This window comes from Colius striatus, chromosome 19, assembly GCF_028858725.1.
Source record: "Colius striatus isolate bColStr4 chromosome 19, bColStr4.1.hap1, whole genome shotgun sequence".
Classification (NCBI taxonomy): domain Eukaryota; kingdom Metazoa; phylum Chordata; class Aves; order Coliiformes; family Coliidae; genus Colius; species Colius striatus.
The window spans coordinates 7,508,452-7,531,536 of NC_084777.1; the positions used below are offsets into that span (position 1 = coordinate 7,508,452).

General features: G+C 42.8%; 1 protein-coding gene across 1 annotated transcript in view; it reads left to right on the forward strand.

Annotated features, from left to right (window-relative positions):
- The window catches only part of BRINP1 (BMP/retinoic acid inducible neural specific 1), a 57,209-nt gene that overhangs the window by 12,527 nt on the left and 21,597 nt on the right, over nt 1-23,085 (forward strand). The window contains exon 2 of the mRNA XM_062011727.1: nt 19,173-19,363. Within this exon, the coding sequence (XP_061867711.1) occupies nt 19,173-19,363 (191 nt within the window). The remainder of the gene's footprint in view (nt 1-19,172; nt 19,364-23,085) is intronic.

Here is a 23,085-nt window from a genome sequence, read left to right on the forward strand (position 1 = left end):
TTCATAATACTTAGGTTATTAAATTTGAGTTTGAAGGTAGTTTTGTGGGGCAATTCATAATAGTAAATCTTGTCAGCATGCATAAGCAGGGAAAGCAAGCCACAGAGCAGTTGCACTGCAAACCCAAACACATTCTAGAGCCTTCCATCCTAGCAGAAGATTGCACACCCAACAGACACAGGTGAATAATTAGCAATGCCAGGACTGAAGTTTTTGTAATCATCTGATAATCTCAGATTAATTGATCTTAAAGGAGACAAAAGCCTTTGGATGTTGAAACAACTTGTTCCGAATTTCTCTGCACTACCCAGAGGCACTTTATTCCTGGAATACTTACACACACATAAAGACGGGGACATAAATGTTTACTCAGGCTGTCCACATTCAGTTTAGGAGCCATGCATACTGAAGAGTTAGGGAGTTAGCAGAGCATATCACGCTTGTGGCTGTTCATAGAGACTCATACATGCCTCTCTGCAGAGAAGAGCATTGATGTTTGAGGTGCATGCAGATTGGGAGTTGGCTGAGCATCTTGCCTATGGTGGATTAAAAGAAACATGAGAATACTTTTCCTGTGAAATGGCTCCATAACAGGAGACAGAAAAAGTCTTACAAGCTCTTCTGGTATATAACAAAGGAGGAACTAAGAGTGTGGAAGAGGCTGAATTCTACCATATAATAAGCTTACAGCATAATTGCCAACTGTATTTGGAATTATTTTTCTTCTGCAGAAGAGTCATAATAAGTTTATTGTTTTCACTCCTGAGAAATGAAATATTTGCATTGTGTCTTTTTTAAAAGTTGGTACTTTATCTCCCCACATATCACCTCCATGGGAGACTGTCTCCTGTACGATTGTGGGTGAGCATCTAGAGGTAAAGACTTTATATGCATAGCTGCTGTCTGCTAGCTGGAATAATTACCTCAGCTCTCTAACAGTGTCTTGCAAGTGTTTGTAACGCTGGGGAGGGAAAGGTGCTCCAAAAGGCAAGAAGGTCGGGTTAAATTCTTCAAGGGTAGAGAAAGGCAAATGACAAGATGGTAAAATGTTTGCATTTGAGGTGTAATCAGGAAGAAAAATATTTTCTTCAAAGTAAGGTTTTGTCAAGATGCTGTCTTTTGTTAGTATTATAGTGTTTCAGGCTGATTAATTGGATTCAACATGTTTTTGAAGCCCTGGTCTCTCTGGTCAGTAGTGCCCATGGTGAAAGAGAGAGATCTACGAAGTGAGGTATTTTGACAAAATTTAGTCTAGTGAAAACATTGCAAGCTGTTCCAGATTCTTCCAGCATGGAACAAAGCCAAATTCTGCAGCCCTGCAAGTAGCTACAAAAAGGAATAATCTCCTGGACAGCTCCAGCTGCAACTGAAGTCAGAGCTCTCCCAAACGTGAGCGATTTAAGCTTTGTCTGGAGACACAAAACTGAAGCCCTTACCAATTACAGATGAGTTATCATCAGGTGCCACAGAGAGAGTGCAAAGGGACTGAGTGGTAAAGGATTAGCCAGTGCACACAGAAATATTGAGCAACTCACTACTACCTCCTATTGTGCTCATGCCAGTGGAAATCCTTCTTAGAACGGCATATTTTATTCAATTTTTAAGAGCTCTCAATTTTTCACTGAGCAAAGGAAGTTGGAGCAGCGTCCAATCTGTAATCAATCAGTCTGCCTTTGCAGAAAAGCTCAGAGGAAGTGCTCTTGCTCTTTGGTCCTTTATCTTCTCTGTGAACTCACAGAAATTATATTTCTGAATGGGATTAAGAGTGAGGGAGAGGGAGAATTACAGCCAGGGCAATCTTCAACTACGTTTTATAGACCACCATCGTGTAGTAACCAGCCCTACTGGAACTATCCCCAACCACAACACTTCTGGCTCAAGTCAGAAGAAGCAGACGATGTCTCAGATAAGTCCTAGACTTAAAAAAGCTATTTAAGCACTTTGTGTGGGTGCTTAACTGCCTAAGTGCCAAATTCCTGCAGATTTTAGTGGGCATTACAAATCAGGAGCTTTTGAACAGGAACTGTCACAATCTTAAATGAGGCCAATCCACAACATAAGCCATGAAGAATTTATCCCTGGTAATAAAACACTAGAAATACACAATACTGAAAGGAGGAATAACTGACACAGCTCATCCAAGGATCTCAAAGCCCTTTGCAACCATTACTTACAGTTCCTTATGATAGCTGAGGAAAAAGCTGAGTTTTGTTTGTTTGTTTCAAATGAATAAATTAATCATTAGTAAAATATTATGCAGTTCATCAAATATATTATTCACTAGCTATTTGTCAAAATAACAGCTCAGTCATATATTACCAGGACTAAACATTTATAATATGTGTATATCTAGTCATCAGATGATTTATCCAGGCTTTTGTGGAATGAGTTAGTTATTGACCAGTTTAAATCACTGCTCCCTTGAGAGGTAGAGACATATTAGGTTGTGAGCTCTTGGTGAACTTGGACCATCTTTTTAGCTGCATTGTTGTTCAGCACCTGACACCACAAGCAGAGTCCTGCATCTGGGTTTCTTTTTGACACTACCCCAATAAAAATAGTTACAATTCTGTTTATCCAAGCAATGCCAGGCTTGTCTCAGGTAGGAAAATTCAACTGCTTATTCAAGATTGAACTGTGATCTGACTTCCACATGTTCTGTAGGACCAGAGTCTGAAGCCACCACCAACCTCCACATCTCTCCTTAGATATCTCAACTGTTCAATGTCTCTCCACCTCCCAGTTGCAGGAGAAGATGATTTAGGAATCTGAGTTCATTGCTCCATGTGATAGATCACACAGTTTCGGTAATGCTGGGAAAGAACAGAGGAGCCCTTTACCAGGTCCCTCCCAGCTCCATCTCCAGTGCCAGCCAAGCTGGCCTCCTTCCAAAAGTGCCTCAGCAGAGTGAGGCTGTGTGCCTGACACTCACTGACTCCCCTTGTCATTCGTGACCAGCATCCCAAAGGGCTGCAGTTTCTTCCATCCCTTTATTGGTGTCAAACATCACAGCCTCTCCCCTGGGTTTTATTAGGGAAGCTGGTGCCAAATCACCCAGCTTCCTCCTACTCGATAAAAAATGTTTATAACCCAGTAAATTCTAACATATCAGCAGCTTGTTATGGAGGGAAAAGGTCACTGGGAGAGAGAGAGGAGAAAAAAAAGGGTGCCCTTCCATCAGAAATTCTGGCTGGGTTTATATGAAGGAGTCAGAGCCAGGAAACTATCTTTTGATATGATAAAGTCTCATAATAGAGAATGTTGCTACAATACAGGCCTCGTTTCTTCAGATAAATATTTAATATAGATCACTAAAGATTAATCGAGTACAGAAAAGAGTCTCTCCTATGGTTGGTGTAAAGAAAACATCTTCTTGTTAATTTATTATGGAGCCTGAAATGAGAAAAAATCCTATGGAGAGAAAGGCAGGGTACGGTTTCCATAGAGAAGCAGCGCAGTGCACCGCACCAGAGTTTATTTAGTGTGTGGGCAGAGGCCTCCCCAGAACCAGCTGCAGCATGGCATTCGTGTGAGAAAAATCCCGGTGTAGGAAGAAGCCTCACAGACTCATTGTGAGCTGACTCCTGCGGATCCCAGGGCTTCCACAAACGGTGAGACTGTAGGACCTAAGGCCTCTCGTGAGCATGCCCCATCCTGGATGGAGACTGTATGATGGCATGTGTAACATCCCAAACTGCTCCTCCAGGAAAAGGCATTCAGACCTTTTACAGTAAGGTGATGACTCAAGCTCATTGTTAGGAGAGGAGCTCCCAGTCTGATCCTGAAGTCTGCATGCTTTACCCAGAAGTCACCATACACACCTCTGTGACAATTTCTGCAAGGCATTGTGGCCATTTCATGCTGTGCTCCTGACTGCATTGGGCAGCAAAGAATCCAGGGCCCTGGTATGAGATTTCCCACAATGCTGGGAGGTGTTTAGTCAGCTCCATTGTGATGAGTACATGACAGAAATCTCTTTGCTTCCTACAACATCATCCACAATCATTTTGCAGGATTAAATAGGACAGCTCCAGAGAATAAATCACAAATAGCAGCAGAGAGAGTAAGAGTGAGAAAATAGGGGAGTTACAGGCAAGGGAGGAGGGAAAGATACAATTTCAGATGAGACTGAAATGGAACAAAGAGTTGATGAGATGGAGAGAGATATGTTGTTCCAGATGGCCATCTCCACTGATGTGAAGCCTCTTGTATCACCAGCACAAGCACCCACCACGTGTAACTGAGGTAGGATGACTTGCTCTTAAATGAGCAGTGGAAATGGGCAGGAGAATCCAGCAGATTTGTCTTGTGTTCAGGGATGGGTGAAAAAGATGAGCCCCCTCCTGAAATGCATGTTTTAGAGACCAGAAACTACTCTGGAGAAAGAGAGGCTGCAACATTCTTCCATTTCACCAACAAACCTTGTATATTTTTTTTCTCCAGAGGTGATACTTACTCTGTTTTCCTACTTGACCTTTTCCTCTGGACATCTTTTCTGTTTTGGGAATGTCTGTTCCACGTAGTTGACAAAATGCTAGTCCACATGTTTAGCTCTCCCCAGGAGAGGCCTGGGGAAGGAAGGTTCAATGCCTCCTGTACAGTCCTAGTCATACTGCTCTGTGCATTGCTGGGAGGCATTCAGCAAATGTAGCTAAGAGGAAGATGAAAAAAGCATGGTTAGAAAAGAGTTCCTTTAGTTTTGTGGCATACACAACAGAGTGTCTCTGCTGCTGCCATGCTTAGCTGATCTTGCAGGACACTGTTTTCGGCTCACGTGGAAGATGGTGGAAGGACAGAGAGCCTTTAGCTTCTGCTATCACAACCCAAGGAACAGAATTGTTTTGATTGGAAGAGACTTTTAAGATCATCAAGTCCCAGCCCTCCCCTCACCCTGCCCAGCCCACCACTAACCCACAGCCCTCAGCACCTCAGCTCCTTGGCTTTGGGATCCCTTCAGGTCTGGAGACTCCCCCAGCTCCCTGGGACTGAAAACACCCTCGAGGAAAAAGCTCTTCTTCACCTCCAATCTAAAGCTCCACTGGTGCAAATTGAGGCCATTTCCTCTTGTCTTATCACTCATTACTTGAGAGAAGAGACCAAGCCCCACCTTGCCACAACCTCCTTTTAGGTAGTTATAGAGAGGGATCTTGTCTCCCCTCAGCCTCCTCTAGGACTAAAAAGGACCTTCCAGGGTCACAACTTCCCATCTTTAACTGCCAGGCACAGTATTTTGCCATTTGAGGAATTACAGTCCTAAGCCTCTGGGACAGTACAGGTGGTTTCTTTGGAGACTGCACCTCCCAGGCCTTGGCTGCTCCCAGAACCCAAGTAACAGCTCAAAACCTAAATAATATTTCTCTCTAGTTCTACCACAGGCTATTGGACTTGATAACTGCAACTCGATGGCAGGCTCTAGCCTGGGGCTATCTGGAGGAAAGACTTAACATATTTTTAATAGCAGCAGGGACAGTTTCATTCACCTAATATAAAACTAATATGTGTTTTGAACATTTATCTGTGGCATGTAGCACAGATCTGGTCAGGAGAATTGCAACAGCTAAACTACCCCCAGGACAACCTGGGGCTGATCGAGGGGCTCTTATTTTCATCTCTGCAAACACTGTGGCTGCACTGCAGTGTGGCCCCTGTCACCTTGGCAGGGGCTTTCATCAGCTGTGCCCCTTCGACTCTGTCTGTCGTGCTTTGTACTCCCTCCACAGCGAGCCACAGATATAATCTATGGAACACAAACATGATTTTATAATAAGTTTTCTATGCAGCCAGGATAAAATGCCAAACAGAATCAGAAAACAATCAGTCAGTGCAAGTCGGCCCTGCTGATGAGTGTGCTGTTTGTAACGGTTCAGAGCCCAGGAAGATTGAGGCTTTAAATACAGCCACCACCTGCCCTTCCAAACAGGGAGGTGAGTGGGACAAGGAGAGATGGGCAGGCAGTGGGATGAGGCTCAGGGAAGTGGGAATACCCAATGCATCTTCTGTCTGGAGTAAGTGAAAACAGGAGCAGGGTAGAGCTGCAGAAAAACACCTTGGTACAGAGTGGCTGCTTCTTGGGTTTTGCAAGCAGCAGTGCGAGGAGCAGGGACAAACAGATCTGCTGCAGAGACAGTGTCTGAGATAAACATGCACTTATTGTGGTGGCCTCTGGGTGATGCTCTTGCACAGGGCCGTATAATTGATTCATCCCACTGTAGGTAGTTTTAGGATGCCTCTCTCTCCCCCCATCAGGCTTGCGACAGCCCTTGCTCTAAACAAGTTCAGGTTTACATCAGGCTCTACATCTTGACACAAGAATATGGTCTGTAGGACCTTAAATCTGTACTGCTCAGCACAATGCAACAGGCAGGGGAGAGAGGAGAAAAAGAGAGACTGTCTGGGAAGCATGAAGAGGGGAAGCAATTCCACCAAAGAGCAGAAGGAAGAAAGCCAAGTGCCCGAGCATGGAGGGGAGTGCTAAAAAGCATCCTGCTGGCCTGAGCAGCAGCTCAGCTAATCTGGCAGTTTACCCTAGTTTAGGACAGGGTAGGGCTGTATCCAAGGATAACTACCCAGCCCATGGCAAAGAGGCAAATTTCACCTGTCTTCTTTCTTCCCAACACTGGCTTAGGCACTGGGACTAAGCTTAGGCACCTGGACGAGATCCTGTGTCACCTGCTATAGGTGGTGCTGCTCTGGCAGGGGGGGTTGCACTGGATGAGCTTTCAAGGTCCCTTCCAGCCCTTGAGATTCTGTGATTCTGTGACTTGTGAGGTTTCTAGTTGATACCAGGTAACATTGGGACCATCTCTACCAGCCTGCACAGATACTTGCTTTATTCTTTATTTCTCCAGTATTTGCTGGGAGACTCATTCCAACTTTTTTTTTCCCCTGTCTGCTTTAAGTACCCCAGGCTTGAGTCATGGAATTGCACAACTCACAACTTCCATTTAAAATATAAGAATAGGCTGTCTTTTAGGATTGCAAGGAGAAGCTAGAGAATATGAGTCTTTAAATCTCAAAACCCAGAAGGAAAATAAAAAGCATTGCAGATATTGTTGTTTTGTTCAGTAGATAAATATGTACATATGTATGTGCTCCAAAATTCTGGGGTCCAGTTCATTAATCCTGAGCAGAGGCTCAGATAGACAGTTTTAGCTGGTATAGGAGCTGGTGTTTTTATTTTGCCCAGTCCTCACCCCCTGAAATAGTCATGAGGGGAGGTCTTCTCCTTTTCTGCAATATCTAATCCTCCCAGACTAAGTTCTAGTACCTCTACTTCACAAACACCATGATTTCAATTTAACACAAGCAAAATAAGCCTATTACAAAAGAAAGCAGCACAGGTGAGGGGGATGGAGAACCAGCCCTGTAGAATCTCCCACCCAGACTCAGCAAAGGATTTCTGAGCCATGATAAAAGTGGAAACCAAATACCAGCCAAGCCAAAATGAAAATCTGAGACATAACCCTCTTCATCCTCTATTTCACTCCCTGCTAAATTTAAAAAAACAAATAAACAAACAGACACTACCCTCTAAAAACAATCCCCCAAACCCCCACACAGCTGAGCCCTTTCTCTAAACAGACCTTGAGTGGTCAGGCTATAAATCTTTGCAGCTGGCTTTACCCTGCCCTACACTATGGAGGCTTCTATTCAGGGAGATGTTTTTGCCTTTTTCTTGGTATCAGGACTCAGCTTCATCCCTGTTATAAACCCCAAATTTTGATGCAAGACAGTAGCTTTGCTTGCAGCCTAGAGAACTGCTGGGCTTTGATACTGCTTTTACACATGAGACTGGATGCTGCCTGCGCTGAAGTCAAGGAGGTTTTGTTCTTACCTTCTCTGAGACCTGGATTTCCCATCTGGCCCTCAACATCTGAGTGGATCTTGCTTTGCAGCTGAATTGAGCAACTCATATGGACAAGTCCTTATGTGGCTCTGTGCATGTTGCATGGCAGTTGTTTGCATATATTGCCCTTTCTCTGAACTCCCTCCACCTTGCTGTGGTTTTTATGCCCACAGCATGAGTGTTAACAACCTCTCTCAGCTATTTCATGTGTACTTGAGGCTCAGACGGGTAAGGAAACACTCTGGTTGTTCTTTTTGCACTGAAACTGTTTCCTGGCTGTGGTATACTCTTAAAATGGCAGGAATTCATACAGGCACAAACTGAGGTGGTACAGATGAGTATCACTAGGGATCTTAGGTCTTCAGCCTTCTCTCTAATCTTTACTAATCTGAACACAATAGAGTTCACAATCAACCAAACCTTCCCAAAGGAAGTGGTTTGCATTTCATTAGATTGATTTAATAATCTTTGGGGTCCTATTACCTTGTAGAAGACAAATTCCAGTGGTGTGCATTTGGCCCTTCTCACTTTTGCTATAGATCAGGTCCATTGCTCTCCTGGTGGCGTGGCTTCAGAGCTCTTCACTGCATGTTTTTTCACTGTATGTGGCTCTTGTGTCCTCCCCAATAGACTAGGGTTTGAGAATCTATGTGCAGTGGTGATTTTTAACAGGTGTGTAGTTCTGGCCCTTTTTCTGTTCTCTGTGGCTGTTGTGGGATTGTGTTTGCACATTGGCATCACCACCATTATCCTTATTATGATATAGGAAGCCATGCACCCTGCTGAATGGAGCCCTGAGCAGGCAGCAGGGACTCAGGCAGGAATATTTCTTGTCACAGGCAAAATGGGCAACTGCCTGGGCTAGTAAATTTGGCTGTAACCCCAACACTTACTTTAGTCCTTGCTGGTGAAGTACTTTGGCCTCTCTCTAAACCTAATTTTGTTCAGGGCTGTGATGTTTGCTAGATGTCTGCTTTGGAAAAGATGTAATCTCCTGTTGCTTTAGCTTCTCTGTCTACAGTGACACATTTGTTTAAAAGTGCTTTGAGATCCATATATCAAAGTCACAAATAACAGCTAAAGGAAACATGACTCATGATTGGGAAATTGCTAAGCATGTGCCTGAATAACCAAGTGTTTCAAAGCTTCACAAACAGATCCCAGAAAACAAAAGCATTTGCATTCTGTACTCCCTGTTCACTGGATAGGACAGGACAAAAATGAAGCTTTTCCTTTATCAAATGTTGCACAAAAAAACATGATTGTCTTTTTTTATTGCAGGCCACTTTGCAGCATGCAAAAAGATTGCCTTTCTTCAAGAGTTTGTGAATTTTTATTTTATTGTAGTCTTTTTATTTCCTCCATCAAAACATGTCTGAGTTTGAAATGGCATGACTAGGGATGAAAATTAAATACATCAAAACTGATTTTTGTTGAAATGAGGTGGGTTTTTTTTTGGAGCAACCAAGGAATGTTGAAGGCTTTCTCACAGCCTGTGTTCAGGGTTTTTATTTTTTGCTGAAGAGGGATGTAGTCTGAGGAAATGGGTCACCTTTTTCCTAGAGAAAATTTCTTCAATTTTACTCTAATTATGAAATGTCACAGGCTTTTTGGGACCTTTTTTTTTTTTTTTAATCTTGAACAAAGCACAAATGTCTCTGATTATGGATGGCTGGGATTTTACTGCAGCTATACTCTGCAGCCTAAATGTTTTTAGCCTTTCACCTCTTACCTTATACTCTTTGCTAGTAATTTCAGGCCTGGTTACCATCTGAATCCTGTACTGAGAGAGAAGAGGCCCTGCATATAGCTACTGTATATATTCTTGCTTGGTAGTGAGGCTGGTGACCATGTCCATCCGTCCTGTTGCTTCTCTACAAGTCATGACTTTCCTCCTTGTTCTCTTCTCTATATGCAGCCTAGATCATGTCTTTCCATCTGAAGGATATTCCCTACAGGAAAGGGTATGGCCTCCCTTCACTTAATCTGAACAAAAGCCCCTCAACTGGCCTACAGCAAAAGATCCTGATGTAAACAGATGGCTTTGCCAACTGGCTGTCTTTAGGCATCCAAGCTGCCCACCAGCACCTGCCTTGCATGACCACTCATGCCTTCATCAGCTGAGGATGACTCAGGAGCAAGAAGGTGGGCGAGAGGGGACAGCTTTCCCATCTCTGCCTGCTCTTGCTGAGTCAGCAAGCGTGGTAGCTGTGCTCAGGTGGCTCTGCCAGGATTGCCTTGAGGGCACAGCTGGGTGTAGGAGGCAGGAGGGGCTTTATATTTAAAAATCACTCTTTTTTTTTGCCTCCTGACATGCTAAATTTCAGCCTGGGCGGAGTAGCACAACAGACCAGAGGCAGGTAGCAACTCCATTTTTAACAGCAATCCAAGTTTTGAAATACAGTTGCATGCTGCATTGCAGAAAACTTTCTGCTTTTTGAGAAAACAGGTAATTAAAGCTAAATTTCCAGTACTTGCTTTCCCACTATTGACAAGTGCTTAAGTTGCAAGCAGTGCAGTAGTCAGGGATTGTAGCCTGTAACATGAAAAATTAAGGTTCAAGTCCACATTTCTCCCAATTTTTTTGTCCACATTAACTGTGAATCATGATAAGTAAAGAGCAAAGCTTGGGGCTGTGGTGTCACAGGCTGAGATTGCTACAGATAAAATAATGGGGGGAAAAAGCCAGTAGTCCACACATCTGTATCTTCAGGATGCAAGTACAATTTAATGAGATGAGTTGTTCCAAACTATGTTCTTGTTCCAGCCTTCAGTTCATGTTGTTCTCATATGAATACTGGTATGCAGTGTGTCTAGATGGTGAATTTTGGGGCAGGGCAGGCCTAGCTTACTGAGGGGCTCCATGGGGTAGAGGGCTCACCACAACTTAACATGGGCCAATCCTCCCTAGGTGATTTGTGCTGTATAAACTAAATTTGTGTAAACTAAAACTTGTCTGCTTGTCTTGCATTTCAAACTTCCTTTCAAAATTAACATATTTAAATACTTTCCTATACTACTTAGCTATAGGAGGAAGGGACTTCATCAAGAGTTTAATCCTCTAACCTAGTAAGGTTCGAACACACACTTCCATAGGGAAAAGGTCTTTTGTTCTTGTTGTTGTGGTCTGTTGATGGTGTGTTTTCTATTTTTCTACTGCACCACAAGACTGAACAATATATGAGTCCTTCTCCTGTCTATGCCTTGTGCTCCCTTAGTTAACTGTCTCAGCATCCTGTGTCTTAGCTTCCTTTCCAGTCCCTTACTGGCTGAGCCTAGTTGGAGAGCATCAACTCCCTGGACAAGGATTCTATGTTAAGCAAAGGTGTGTACAAGAAAGGAATGGGAAGAAATGTGGAGAAAAGAACATTAGGTCATAACAATTATCCCAGGTTTCCCTCAAGACTATCTAAAATTCCTTCCATGACTCAAATGTTTCCCTCTGTTGCTCTGAAAGTGCTGTTCTTTGAAAACATTCTTGACAGTTCCTTGACTTTCCAGGATCTGCTTGATCCTGAATTCTAGGTCAAACTCACAGAAATATAAATCCAGGATATCATGCTATGAAAAATATAAGTGTTGTAGTAATAAATGTAGAACTAAAAATGCCTGATTCATAAATGAGTTTCTCTAGGCAACTTCAGGTATTTTAGTGGAGAATTGTTCTGGCTCCATCTCTTTTTATCATAATTCACAGTGAAGGAATGGGTGTCTCTGTACTGTCCATTCTTGTGCTTGGACCCTGCAGCCTATTAGAATAGCTTCCTTGGTAGCTTAATAAACCATGTCTAGTTTAGGTAAGCTTTTAAGAAGAAAACAGCAACAGAACAGAACATTGCCTATTGTTGATAATGTTTGTTAAGCTGCAGCAGTGCTAACAATGCTGGGAGCTCTTGTAGAGATGTCACTTTGGCTTCTAGCAGCTAGTAGCAACCACTATGTAAATTGTAGTGGCTTAGAAGTAGTGCCATCAGCCCAATGCTGAAAACAGCTGAAATGGTGTTAACACTAATAGGAACTACTTACAAGCAAGTCTGCAGGGTAGATGAGACTTAAATAGATGGTGTTGGAAAGGGTATCTCTAGTGCTTGAGGTGTGTGCTTTTTGCCATGAAATCTACACAAAGAACACTCTGGGGAAAGCTGAGAGGAACAAAAGTCCCACGAGCAGTTTGCCCAGTGTAAAGATAGATGTGATGGAAGGGAATTGTAGCAGCTGACTTGGGTGAAATATGTGAGCAGATCATTAGATGACAGTTGAAAGCAGTTGGTGAGTTTACTCTGTGTGGAAGAAGTTTGTGAGTTACTATGTGTTATCTGAGGATGCATAAACATGTAACTTGGAGGTGACCTCGTTCAGTTAAGAGGTAGTAACGTACTCTGCCATGTTTGCTTGTGATTGAGCACAATAATGAATAGGAATGATAGTCTTGTCCTGGCCGTGATCAAATTTAATAGTAAGCAAACTTAGTAATGACCACATTTAATGACCTATCTTTTAACTTGCACTCATGTATGCTGAGCCACTTTACTTTGACTCTCTATTAACAAATTTAATCCAATTTCATCTTTCTTAAACAAATTGATCTTTTCAGCACCCAACAATTACATATTGCCTCCTAAGAGATCTAAGTGTAGTCCCATCCTAAGAGAAAACACAAGACTCAGAGTGAAGTCTGTCTGATTGGTTTTTAATTCAGAGCTGGAACAATCTGTTTACTGAGGTGCTTTCAAGGTCACATGAAGTCTACCTAACTTCAAAGTCATTTTCCTTCTTTTTGCTTGTAAAACTTCATGTCCAGACTTATGTACCTCCCTCTACTTCTAGAAAAAAAAAAAAAACCACCCCAACCCTCCAAGTTTCCAACCCTGAGACAATTTAATATTTTTAAGAAAAATGTCAGAAAGATGAGGACAAAACTGTTCATAACAGGAAAATCCAACAGACTGGAATGGGGAAGTAATTGAGATTTCAGACATCTCAGCCAACAAGAAGCACATGGTCAAAGTATAGACCAAGGGAAAAAAATCCAGAAGACTCTTCCATTGTCCTGTGGAGATAGATGAAGAAGTAAGTAGTTCAACAACATTGTTTTATTTCTGCCATATTATTCTGTTAAATGATCCAAACACTGATGGTGGTCTCCTTACATTCAGTCCTATCTGAGTAAATGCCCTTATAAGCATAAAAGTGCTGCAGACAGCACAGCATTTATCAATAGATCAATAGTCAATTTATTTATCTTATTCACCTGTCAGCTGTCATATTTGAGCCTGTCTGTTTGCCTGGTTGTTATACCAAATGCTGTCAGACTTTCATCTTAAGTGATTTCTTTTTCATACTTCTCTGGAATTGGTTTTTAATATTTTTTTTGTCTCTTTTGTGGCAGAGCTACATCCTCTGTCTAATTTGGAAGTAGTTTGGATCTACAGACTGGAGTTTTCTTAAACAGATTAGAGGGGATGAATGCCAAACCCTTACAGGAAACTAATTCTTGTAGGTCTTTTGAAAAGCTTGGCTTTGAAGACTGACTCCGTCACGCTGGCCTAGATAGAGAAGAGGCCAAGCTGCAGAGGAAACTGCTAAAGGAATATTGCACTGCTCAGCCTGAGGCTGTCTGGCATTTTGAGGGCACAGACTAGAATTAAAACATCACCGACCCTGCCATAATCAGAGACATCCCGTACAGACTCATATTAAGCCAGATCTGGCAGTAAAAGATAAACATTATAGTGCTGTTGTGATGCTTGTGTCTTGCCCCTATGGCATTGTCTGCAGAGTCAAGGGCTCACAGCAACCTGGAAACGTTATCACCCTGAGGACTGAAGATAACTATTACTTTGTGCAGCCCATGACTGGGACAATTAGGCTGAAACACAAAACAAAGCAAAAACCCCAAACCAACAGTTCTGTTGTAGAAGCATCTAGGAAGATTCTGGAAGGCTTTGGACTAAGTTCCCAGTGTTAACACAAAACTTGTTTATTACCTGGTCAAGGCCTAAAATCTGTCTGATTTGATTCACAGTCGTTCTAACAGCTAATAACACTTGTCTACAACATACATTGGACTGTCATAATGATTGTGAGGTGCTTGGATGAAAATGAGGGACAGAGAAACTTCTAGGCAGGTGCCATTGTATATACACCAAAATCCAAGAGAATGAGAAGGCTCTGGGAGTTCTCTGTCTCTGACTGGGGATCCTACTGACATCAGAGTCAGTCATGTGTGCAATATGCCAGGTAGAGGACATCAAGCAATGCTTGTATCTTGCTCTTACTGAAGAGAAGGTTGCCCTTGGAAAGGCTCTGTCTGCTCATCACCTATGGGAGTAGTTGATGGCTTTTAAGCTATGACCCATAAAAAAGATAAAGAACAGCTGAACAGGAGGGAGCTGGTACCTTGTCCTTGCCCAGTTCCCCAGTGATGGGGCTGATCCTGTCTGTTGTGTGTGCATCGTGAGTGGGATGCACTAACTGCATTGCAGGCCCTGAAGGCAATGTCTCCAGCAGCAGAAGGTGTTGGGGGGTTCTGGTTAGCATGACAGTTACAGGCTTTGTTCAGTGTCTTCCTGCTCAGCTTTTTTTTTCATTTATCAAACAGACTCTGTCTCCATCATTGTTTAATGCATTTAATTTCTTTCTGGTTTCAAGCACCAGCCCCTGAGGTCAGTACTGAACTTGTTTCTTCACTTATGTCCTTTGGTTGTCTTGGCCATTTGGTGATGGGGGATTTAATTTACTCTGACGGCCTCTCTCTTTCAGACCTCTCTCCCTGGGTAGAGATGTTCATGCCCTTGGGTTCTCCTAGTGTCTCTGCTGGTGCAGTGGTGGGTCTGGGTGATGTACCCATTCCAGGTTTTTTACTTTTCCTCTCTCTCTTCAGTATTTTTTTTCCCCCCTTATTTTTTTCTATTTCCCTGGAGAGGTCACAGGGCTAATGAGCACTGAGACATCTCTAGTGACTCCCTCTGTCCCTGACATGCAAGGCCTTGATGGCAAGCTCATTAACACAAAATCTGAAGTGGCAAGTATTTTCTCAGATGTAGTTATGCCCCAAAAACATCCCCTTACTGTGACAGGGAGGAAGGTCTGAAAAATGTGTATCACCCTACCTAAGGCAGTACTTCATCCCTCTGTTTTCTCTCGCCTCCCTTCCCTCTTTAGACATTAGCACTTCCTACCCCTTCCAGACATTAGAAGAGTAGGCTTTTCAGTGCTTTCACCAGACATTAGAGAGCAGACTCCCCTCTGCTGACCTGGCAAGCTTTTTCCTGGGTATGCTCCACATTAGCATGGGCTGTCTACAGCGGCGAGACATTAGAGCATAAACAAGTGCCTCTCCCCCTACTACTCAGACATTAGGTCATAGTTTCTCCGTATCCCGTCTCTGTATCGGGGATACAGGCTTTTCCTCCCTCTTGCTAAGAGGTTTATCATCTTTCCAAAGCTCTTAAAAGCTTCCCCACTGGCAGAAGTTCAGGTCCTTACTAGGGACTTCCCCTGAGGGTCAGAAGATGCTGTACTAATCCTAACTGTATCATGGAGTGCCATCATAATCCTGGCCAAGCCTTTGTAACTTCTTCACCTGGAAGTGTGCAATTGCAAGCAACAGTCAAATATTTCCTTTCTTTTTTTTTTTTAAATGAAGTGCCTTGAGGCCTGTAGAGACCTAACTGTGATTTCCAGGCAATGGCATGAAGATTATGGTGTCACTGATGGTTCTGAGAAGCAATGATCAGTGAAATGGCATCCAAGGATGATTTCTGTGGAGAGAAAAAATTCAATGCCCTTCTACATACATCCATGAACACAAGGCCTTGGCAGATCAGAGATAGATCAAAGTCTTGATAGAGACTCACATTCTCAACAAAAGGGAGTATGATAGCCTAGCCCAGTGCCATGGATTCAGTTTCAGCCAATAGAGGCTGCTTCTGCAGAAAATGCAAATAATTCTGACATTGAAAGCCTGTTCTTGGAAATAGACTTCAGGAGTTACAGGTTGGATCATTTCCTGTGCCATTTCTTGCAAACATCACATTTTTTTTTCCTCACCTCAAAAATTCTAAATGACTTCACTAGCCACGTCCATTAATATTAAATCTTTTTCCCTAAAATTGTACCATCTTGGCCACAGGTGCATTGTACAGCACAGAGCTCTATGGGTTGCCTGGAAGATTGCTAGTATTAGAAGGTTGCTTTCAATGTAAAACATTCTGGAACTGAGCAATCCAAGTTTAAAATGTACTTGTGGTCAATAATCAAGGAGCTTAACAATATCATATCATTTGCTTAACCAATCCCAACCAATCAAAGAAGAATGATTTGGCTACTTTCCATAGCCAAATACTACAGAAAACCTTAAAACAAAACCAAAAAACCTTGAAAAGTGTCACTAAGTAAATTCAAATAATGCATAAATTAGAGGGAATTGCAACTGGCTCATGGATATTCTATGAGCAGAAGATAAACATCTAAGTTAGTTGCATAAATTATTCATCATAACATATTTGCTCAGCTTTTCTCATCAGCTAAGAAAGCCATACATCCAAGTACTTGGAGAGTATAATAGAACTGGGCTTTCACCTCAATGATACGCCCTAGGAGAAGGAAGCCCTGGGGAGGTTTGGCATACATAAGAACTGAGTGGAAAAAGTCTCCTTCATGATGATATTTTAGATGTGAATTCTGCTAAGGGCTTGTCTACTGCACCAGTGGAGACTGGAATTGTCCACTGCCAGCAGGCAAGGTTGAAGATTTGGCAATGATTTCTTTGAAATGCCTCCTTTTGCCTCCTGCCAGTGGTGTCATGGGATGATGTTGGACCTGATGAATGAACCCACTTTTCCTTTGCACTCACTGTTTACCAGATTTTCATTGTCTCCTCCTAACCTTCTATCTTTATTGCATACTGCTTTCCAGCCTGTGGTCCTAATTTTGATTATCCCATCCATCTCCACACCCTGATTGGAGACACTCCTGGGATCTGGGTGTTGGTTCATCAATAGAGTCACACTTGAACAGTTGAATATTTCACCCCCACGGTCTTTACTTTGGAATAGATAACTTGACAGTAAGAAAAGCAAATTCTCTGTGTTTTACAGGAAACATAAAGATTCCTCCAATTCATTCTGAAAACATGCTGGCTCTGGAGGGCTCTAGTCCCTCCTGGCTCTGCTGCTTCCTGCAAGTGTTACCAATAACCTGAGAGCAAAAGTGTGCTTGGGTTTTACAGGAAGCAGTAATTGTCTCTTTGGAGAGGAAGCACAGATGGCTTCTTTTCTGTGTTTGCTAGTTATGATCTTTATGGTAGGAACATGGGAATCTCTCTTTATTATAAAACCTTGCCTGATTTTAGCATCCAGATCTGCATCTTCCCATGCAGTGTAAGTGCTGAAGGGACTGTTCCTTTTTCATGCAAAGGGGATTTCCTTGTATAGAGAGAGCTGGAATGGCAACTCTAATTGGGAATAATTAGATAAACCTCTCTCTGGTGTCAGAGAGAAGCTGTCTGTCTTTACTTTTAAGGTTTTATCTATCATCAAAATCAACTATGGGACCCCTGAACTTACCCCTTCCACAGATACTAAGTATTGGACTTTTACACTCTTCTGGGATAGCAGAGAAAAACCCTACATTCTGCTCCACTGAATCCATGGACATCAGTGATGTGCTTGTTATCTGCAGACAACTTTGGAGCCAATGCTCTGTATTTTCTCCACTCCTGGTATTAAGATCCTGGTGTATTGAGCTTTTTGTGTTGGGTTTGGGGGTTATTTTGCCTTTTGACAGGATTTTCTAGGAAAGACCAGTGTTTCTGCAGATTTCAAGGTTTGACACTAATGACATTTAGGATGTGGTAAGAGGAGTGTTTTGTTTTGTCATTTTTACTTGGCTTGTGAAAGTCTGAGAGCTACAGAGGGGGCATTAGCTCAGGTGTAAGGAGATATTTTGAAGTAAAAAGCTGGTTCTTTGCTATTGTAATGAATGCAACTGCTGTTACACAGCCTGGGGTGCTGTGATGGGGTGCAATCAAAATAAATACATGCATAATTGCATTAAGTAGAATAACATAACACACATAAAGTGGACTGAGTGTAGAATCAGCCTAGGAAAAAAAAAAAAAGGATGTTCCTTGTTTTTGCAACTGACTCACAGACTCTCCTAAATCTGCCTGCATGTCAGGTTCTCTTCCAGCAAAGTGGGATTGCTGGTGCTGGTTGACACACATTGATAGAAAGTGCCACATCAGTTCCAGGCATTATTATTCCTATTATTTAAATGAAATTTTTATCTTAAACTCAAGTTACAGAAATAAGTGAATGCAAAGTGACAGAGAAGCTTGTGACTTGATTATCTGGGAGGCAGCTTAAGATAGTGCAAGTGTATTGTAGGAGAGTAGTTATAAATATCTTTGCCTTTTAAGAAGGCCTTGCTCAATACTTTTCAGAGGACATTAATAGGTTTCTCATCTTTTAGCTGCTCAGCTGGTGATGTGTTTCTGAGGCCTGATTTTTAGATTGCAGGTGTGCAAGGTTTTCTCTAGGCATTTCCCTCTGCGTCATTTCAAAATGGATACCTGCAATAAAGAGCTGCTTTTGCAAACATTATTTTTCTCCCAGTTGCTATCAGTTTAAAAGAAAGGATTTGAAAAGTATAGGGGTTTGGTTTTTTTTTCTTAAAAACAAAACAAAACCCCAAACCCCCATTTTCATCCTGGCCTCTGCTTATACCTCAATTGATCCTTTTAGATGGTTTATCAAATGTATTGTTTCTCAAAATGGTCTTTTGCTGGACTCCTGGTGCTGAAAGATTAAGATGTTCAGAGAAAGTGTGTGTCCTTCAGCCTTACTTTGCAAAATTTGTGTGGCTTGTGGCCACAGGGATATAGCAATATAGCAGTATAAATCTAGACTGGTCTAGATCTACAGTATATCTAACTGATCAGCTGTGTTGCTGACAGAAACCAGAATTCACTGCTTTATGAAGAGGTGCAAGACTTGAAAGTGTGAGGATAAAAAGACCAGTCTGCTTTCTTTGTAGGGATATGTAACCCTCTGCCAGACATTTCTGGAGACCTAGACTACCTCCTCATCAGCCCAGACGCCCTGATCCTCAAAGTGTATTGTTATTGTGCAGTAATATTTCACTTTCCCCTTTCTCCTCCCCCTTCCCTTCTGTCTAGCCTTGTGGCTTCATGTGTATGTCCATGTAGGGGCGTGCAACAGGACTGTCTCCTTCTCCATCCTCCTTGCCTGCCCTTGGTGACTCCTCATATCCCTCTAGACTCGAAGCCTCATCCCTGTTGTGTTCCTGTGTTGTCACATAGGGAGTTTGCCCGTTGGAAGGTGAGGAACACAGCCATCGAGCGGAGGGACCTGCTCCACAATCCACTGCCCCTGATGCCTGAGTTTCAGAGGAGCATCCGCCTCCTGGGCAGGAGACCCACCACGCAGCAGTTCATTGATACCATCATCAAAAAGTACGGCACCCACATCCTCATCTCTGCCACCCTGGGAGGTAGGTGGCAACTTGGGTTCTTTTCCTGTGTGGGTGTTGGTGGTACAGGGGTGAAAGGCAGTGCCCAGTACCTGCAGACCCTGGCCACGCTGAATGGAAGCTGGCTGGTAGCATAAAGCCAGGCTGCAGCTCCCTCAACCAAAGCCCATTGCATCATCAGGTGGTGTGAAAATCCCCAGAGCAGGACTAGCCTTTGCAAATGAATTCACAGCACACTGTGTGTGAGTGTGGCATCTGTGATACACATGCACCTGTGCTCCTCTGACAACAGCCTGTGAGTACCGGTGTGCGTCAAGATAAACATGCTTCATTTAGCTGGGAAGCCTGTCTGTCAATCCTGCACCTCTGTCCTTAATTTGACAATAGAGTATGTTGATCCCTTTTTGGTTTGTTTTTTTCAGAATAAAACCAAATGCTGGGGTGGGGGGAAAACATCTTTTCTTGTTGGAACTGTGGAGGAACTTTAAAGAGCTCCAGGAAAAGGGAGTTCAAGGAGCTGGGCAGGGAGCATGTGCAGCAGGTTAAGACAGCCAATGTGCTCAATGCATAAGTGAAAACAGTAACATGGAGTAGAGTTTTGAAAATAAAACCAAATAAAACAATAGTTAAGTAAAATTCAAACTGTGTATGCAAGGACTGCAGAGGGGTTTGTGTGCATAGGCAGAATATGTCAGTGATGACATAAGACAGAGTACTGTAGGGCCATCAACCCATGAGCATGCACAACTATTGGTGCTGCACAAACAGTTCAAGTACTGAGTATTACAAACAGAAGGGGAGCAAATCAGCAGTTCCTTGTGGTATTTACTGATAATTTTTTTACCCTACTTGTATTATTTTTACCATTCTTTACTCCCTTGGAGTGTGCATTTAAATACCTTCTTACTATCTGTAAGAGAGATTCCTCAGTGATAAAGGATCTGTCACTGTTTCTTCTTCTAATGTACCTGACCTCCAGCCTTGCCCCATCGTGAAGTTTATAGTGAACTTTGACGAATTCCTGGCCACCTGTCTGTCCCCAAAGCATTCTGCAGACACTGGGACAAAGTGAAGATGAAATCAGATGTGTGCATATGATTTATGCACAAAAGAGGTGGTAGGTAAATTGGTGTGATTCCATCAAAGTCAAATGGCATCTCAGGTGGCGAAGTGTCCTTCAAAGATCCTTGGGCTGCTCTTCCAGTGCAGTACTCAAACTGTGACTCTATCAGCAAGAAATGTGAGAGAAAGCAGGTTTCCACACATTGGAGAAAACAAGTGACTGCTTGCATCAGGCTTTAATGAAGTCTGTGTGAAAATAAACTGTTTTTTATTGAGGAGATGGCTTTTCAGGACCATATTTTACAAAGCCCAAGCCAGTTGAACAAGAATCCAGTAAAGTGTTAAGAGTGGTTTTGTGGGCTTACTTTTTCTTTCCCTTGACATGCCTTTTTCTTCTGGCTGCTTACATCAATGGAAATTCAAAATAAGCAAGACCTTTGGTAAAATATATTTTTAATTTAGCCTGGGTGAGGTTGTGAATTATTCACAGAGGCTTGTTTCTTCTCCTGATTTTACAACACAACAATTTTAAATATGCAGAGGCTTGTAAGGAGAACTGGTGTTGGAGAGTAGTGCTAAATGCTCCATCAGCCCAGAGCATAGTGAGCAATGGTAGGGGAGAAAAAGAAGGCATTGTCTTGGCAATGGCAGTCCCAGAGAAAATGTAGATGAAGCTGAGCATGCATTATGCAAGGAGGACATACCCTAATCACAGTCTGTGTACTAAACAAGACCACTGGGGTATAAAACCAGGTATGTCCTGGCACCCCTGCTCTCCCAAGACCACATGTCTCTTCAGAGAAGTTACAGAGAATTCTGCTTTGAATTACAGTTGTTTGTAGCTTAGGCTGATGTCTTATTAGGTTGTAAATGAGTGACAAACACACAGGAAATTGTTCTTCTTTTAAATGCCAGCTGTTGCATGGACTCCAGAGGGCCGGGTGATGGATCAGGCCAGCCCAACAGAATGCAGAAGCTATTTTCACACCTGGCCACATGAGGAAGAGTTCTGATACCTTTCAACTTACAGAGAAGCCAGGTCCCCCTGGAGCCTAATAAAAAAACCAGCTCTGCTCCAGTTTAGTTCTAACAAAGGGATTGGCGAAGGGTCATTTTGAGGGCATCCATGCTCTGGGATGGAGCACACAGAGCTGAGAGCCAATTTGCAGGGAAAGCCCTGAAGGAAAGACAGCTTTGAGCATAGCATCTGCTTAATAAACGAGAAATTAGGACTTAATAACGCAGCAAAAGTCTATTAACCTCTCATGATCTAAGGGTTGCATTCTCATGCACACTCTCAACAGAGTTGCTGTCCTTTTCCAGGTCTCCAAACATAGACACTGAATGGGTTTCCAGTAACATGTTTTCTGTTCAGCACCCTTGACTGCCAGGGACAGTATTTGTCCCTCAGGAGAAGCCTCAAATATCTTGAGCTTTACTTTCTTGTTTTCTTCCTCTCAGTGAAAGGGTCCAAACACCTCAGAGAGGAAAAATGACAATTTTTGTGGGGAAATCACTGATCTCCACTTCCCCAGAGCACAGGTTTCTGTTTGATATCTGGGAGCTGTCTCGGCTCCTCTGCCTGCTTTGTGTTGTCTGGGGACCAAAATCTGATGGTGAATCTCCTGGTGATCTGAAGCTAGTGTTACTGTCTGATGCACTTCAGATCATGCTTCCTGGTTGTTCTCTGTCTAAAGGATCTCCAATATCAGCATTTCTCTTCTAAAGTGATCTGGCCTGCACTAAAAAGTTCCTGACTTCTGCATCATCACTATTAAAAGAAGGTATGATGTTTTTCCAGTTACTGGTGGAATTGAAGAGTTGTTGCCTGGATCCCACAGGTTCCTCTGAGAATTGCAGCTAAGGGGAGAATTATCTCTGGTCTTACCTCTTCTTTCACAGCCTGATGAAATGGAGGAAAACCATCATTTACATCTGCTGCATCTCCATGCAAATAAATGTTTCCATTACATGAGAGATACAAAACTTTTGGCTCAAAATCCACCACTTTCACACCAATCCAGCCTCCCTTCCCTCAAGCCTCTTGGCTAAATCCCATGCAGACATAATTCTGGTGACAAATGAGTTGCCTCATGAAAATTCACAAAGTCTGACTTTCCCTTCCAGTCCCTCTCTGTAAAACTCACCTCAAAGATGAAACTTGAAAATGCGCTGACAGCAGCCAGGCATCTGGTGTGAGGTCACCGCTGTCTCTCACTAATCACAGTCATCTTCTTACCTTGTGGCTTGCTGGCTGTTTGTTGCACACACCTGTTGTGTCTCATCACATACCCCAGGTTTTAAATCCTTTGGGACACGAACCATCTTTCTGCTGTTTGTGTGGATAGAGCCTGATGTGACAGAGCCTTGATCCCTGCCAAGGTCTCCTCACACCGCTCGGTGCATGATAATGTTAACGGTGACAAAGGAAATCAAAGCTGCTCATTTATGAGGGAAAAGTGGGGTTTTTTGTGAGAAGTAACAATGATGATGCTGTTACTATTGCAGCTTTGATCGTGATCAAAGGGTGCGATGTTATTTTTAACATACTAGAGAGAGAAAGTTTTGTATGGCAAACTTGGTCCCCATGAAGTTCCACTTAGTTCCCATGAAGCCAATTAAAAGATTTCAAATGATCAATTCTTTTGATGAAAAGTACTTTCTTTCCACCACAAATGTCC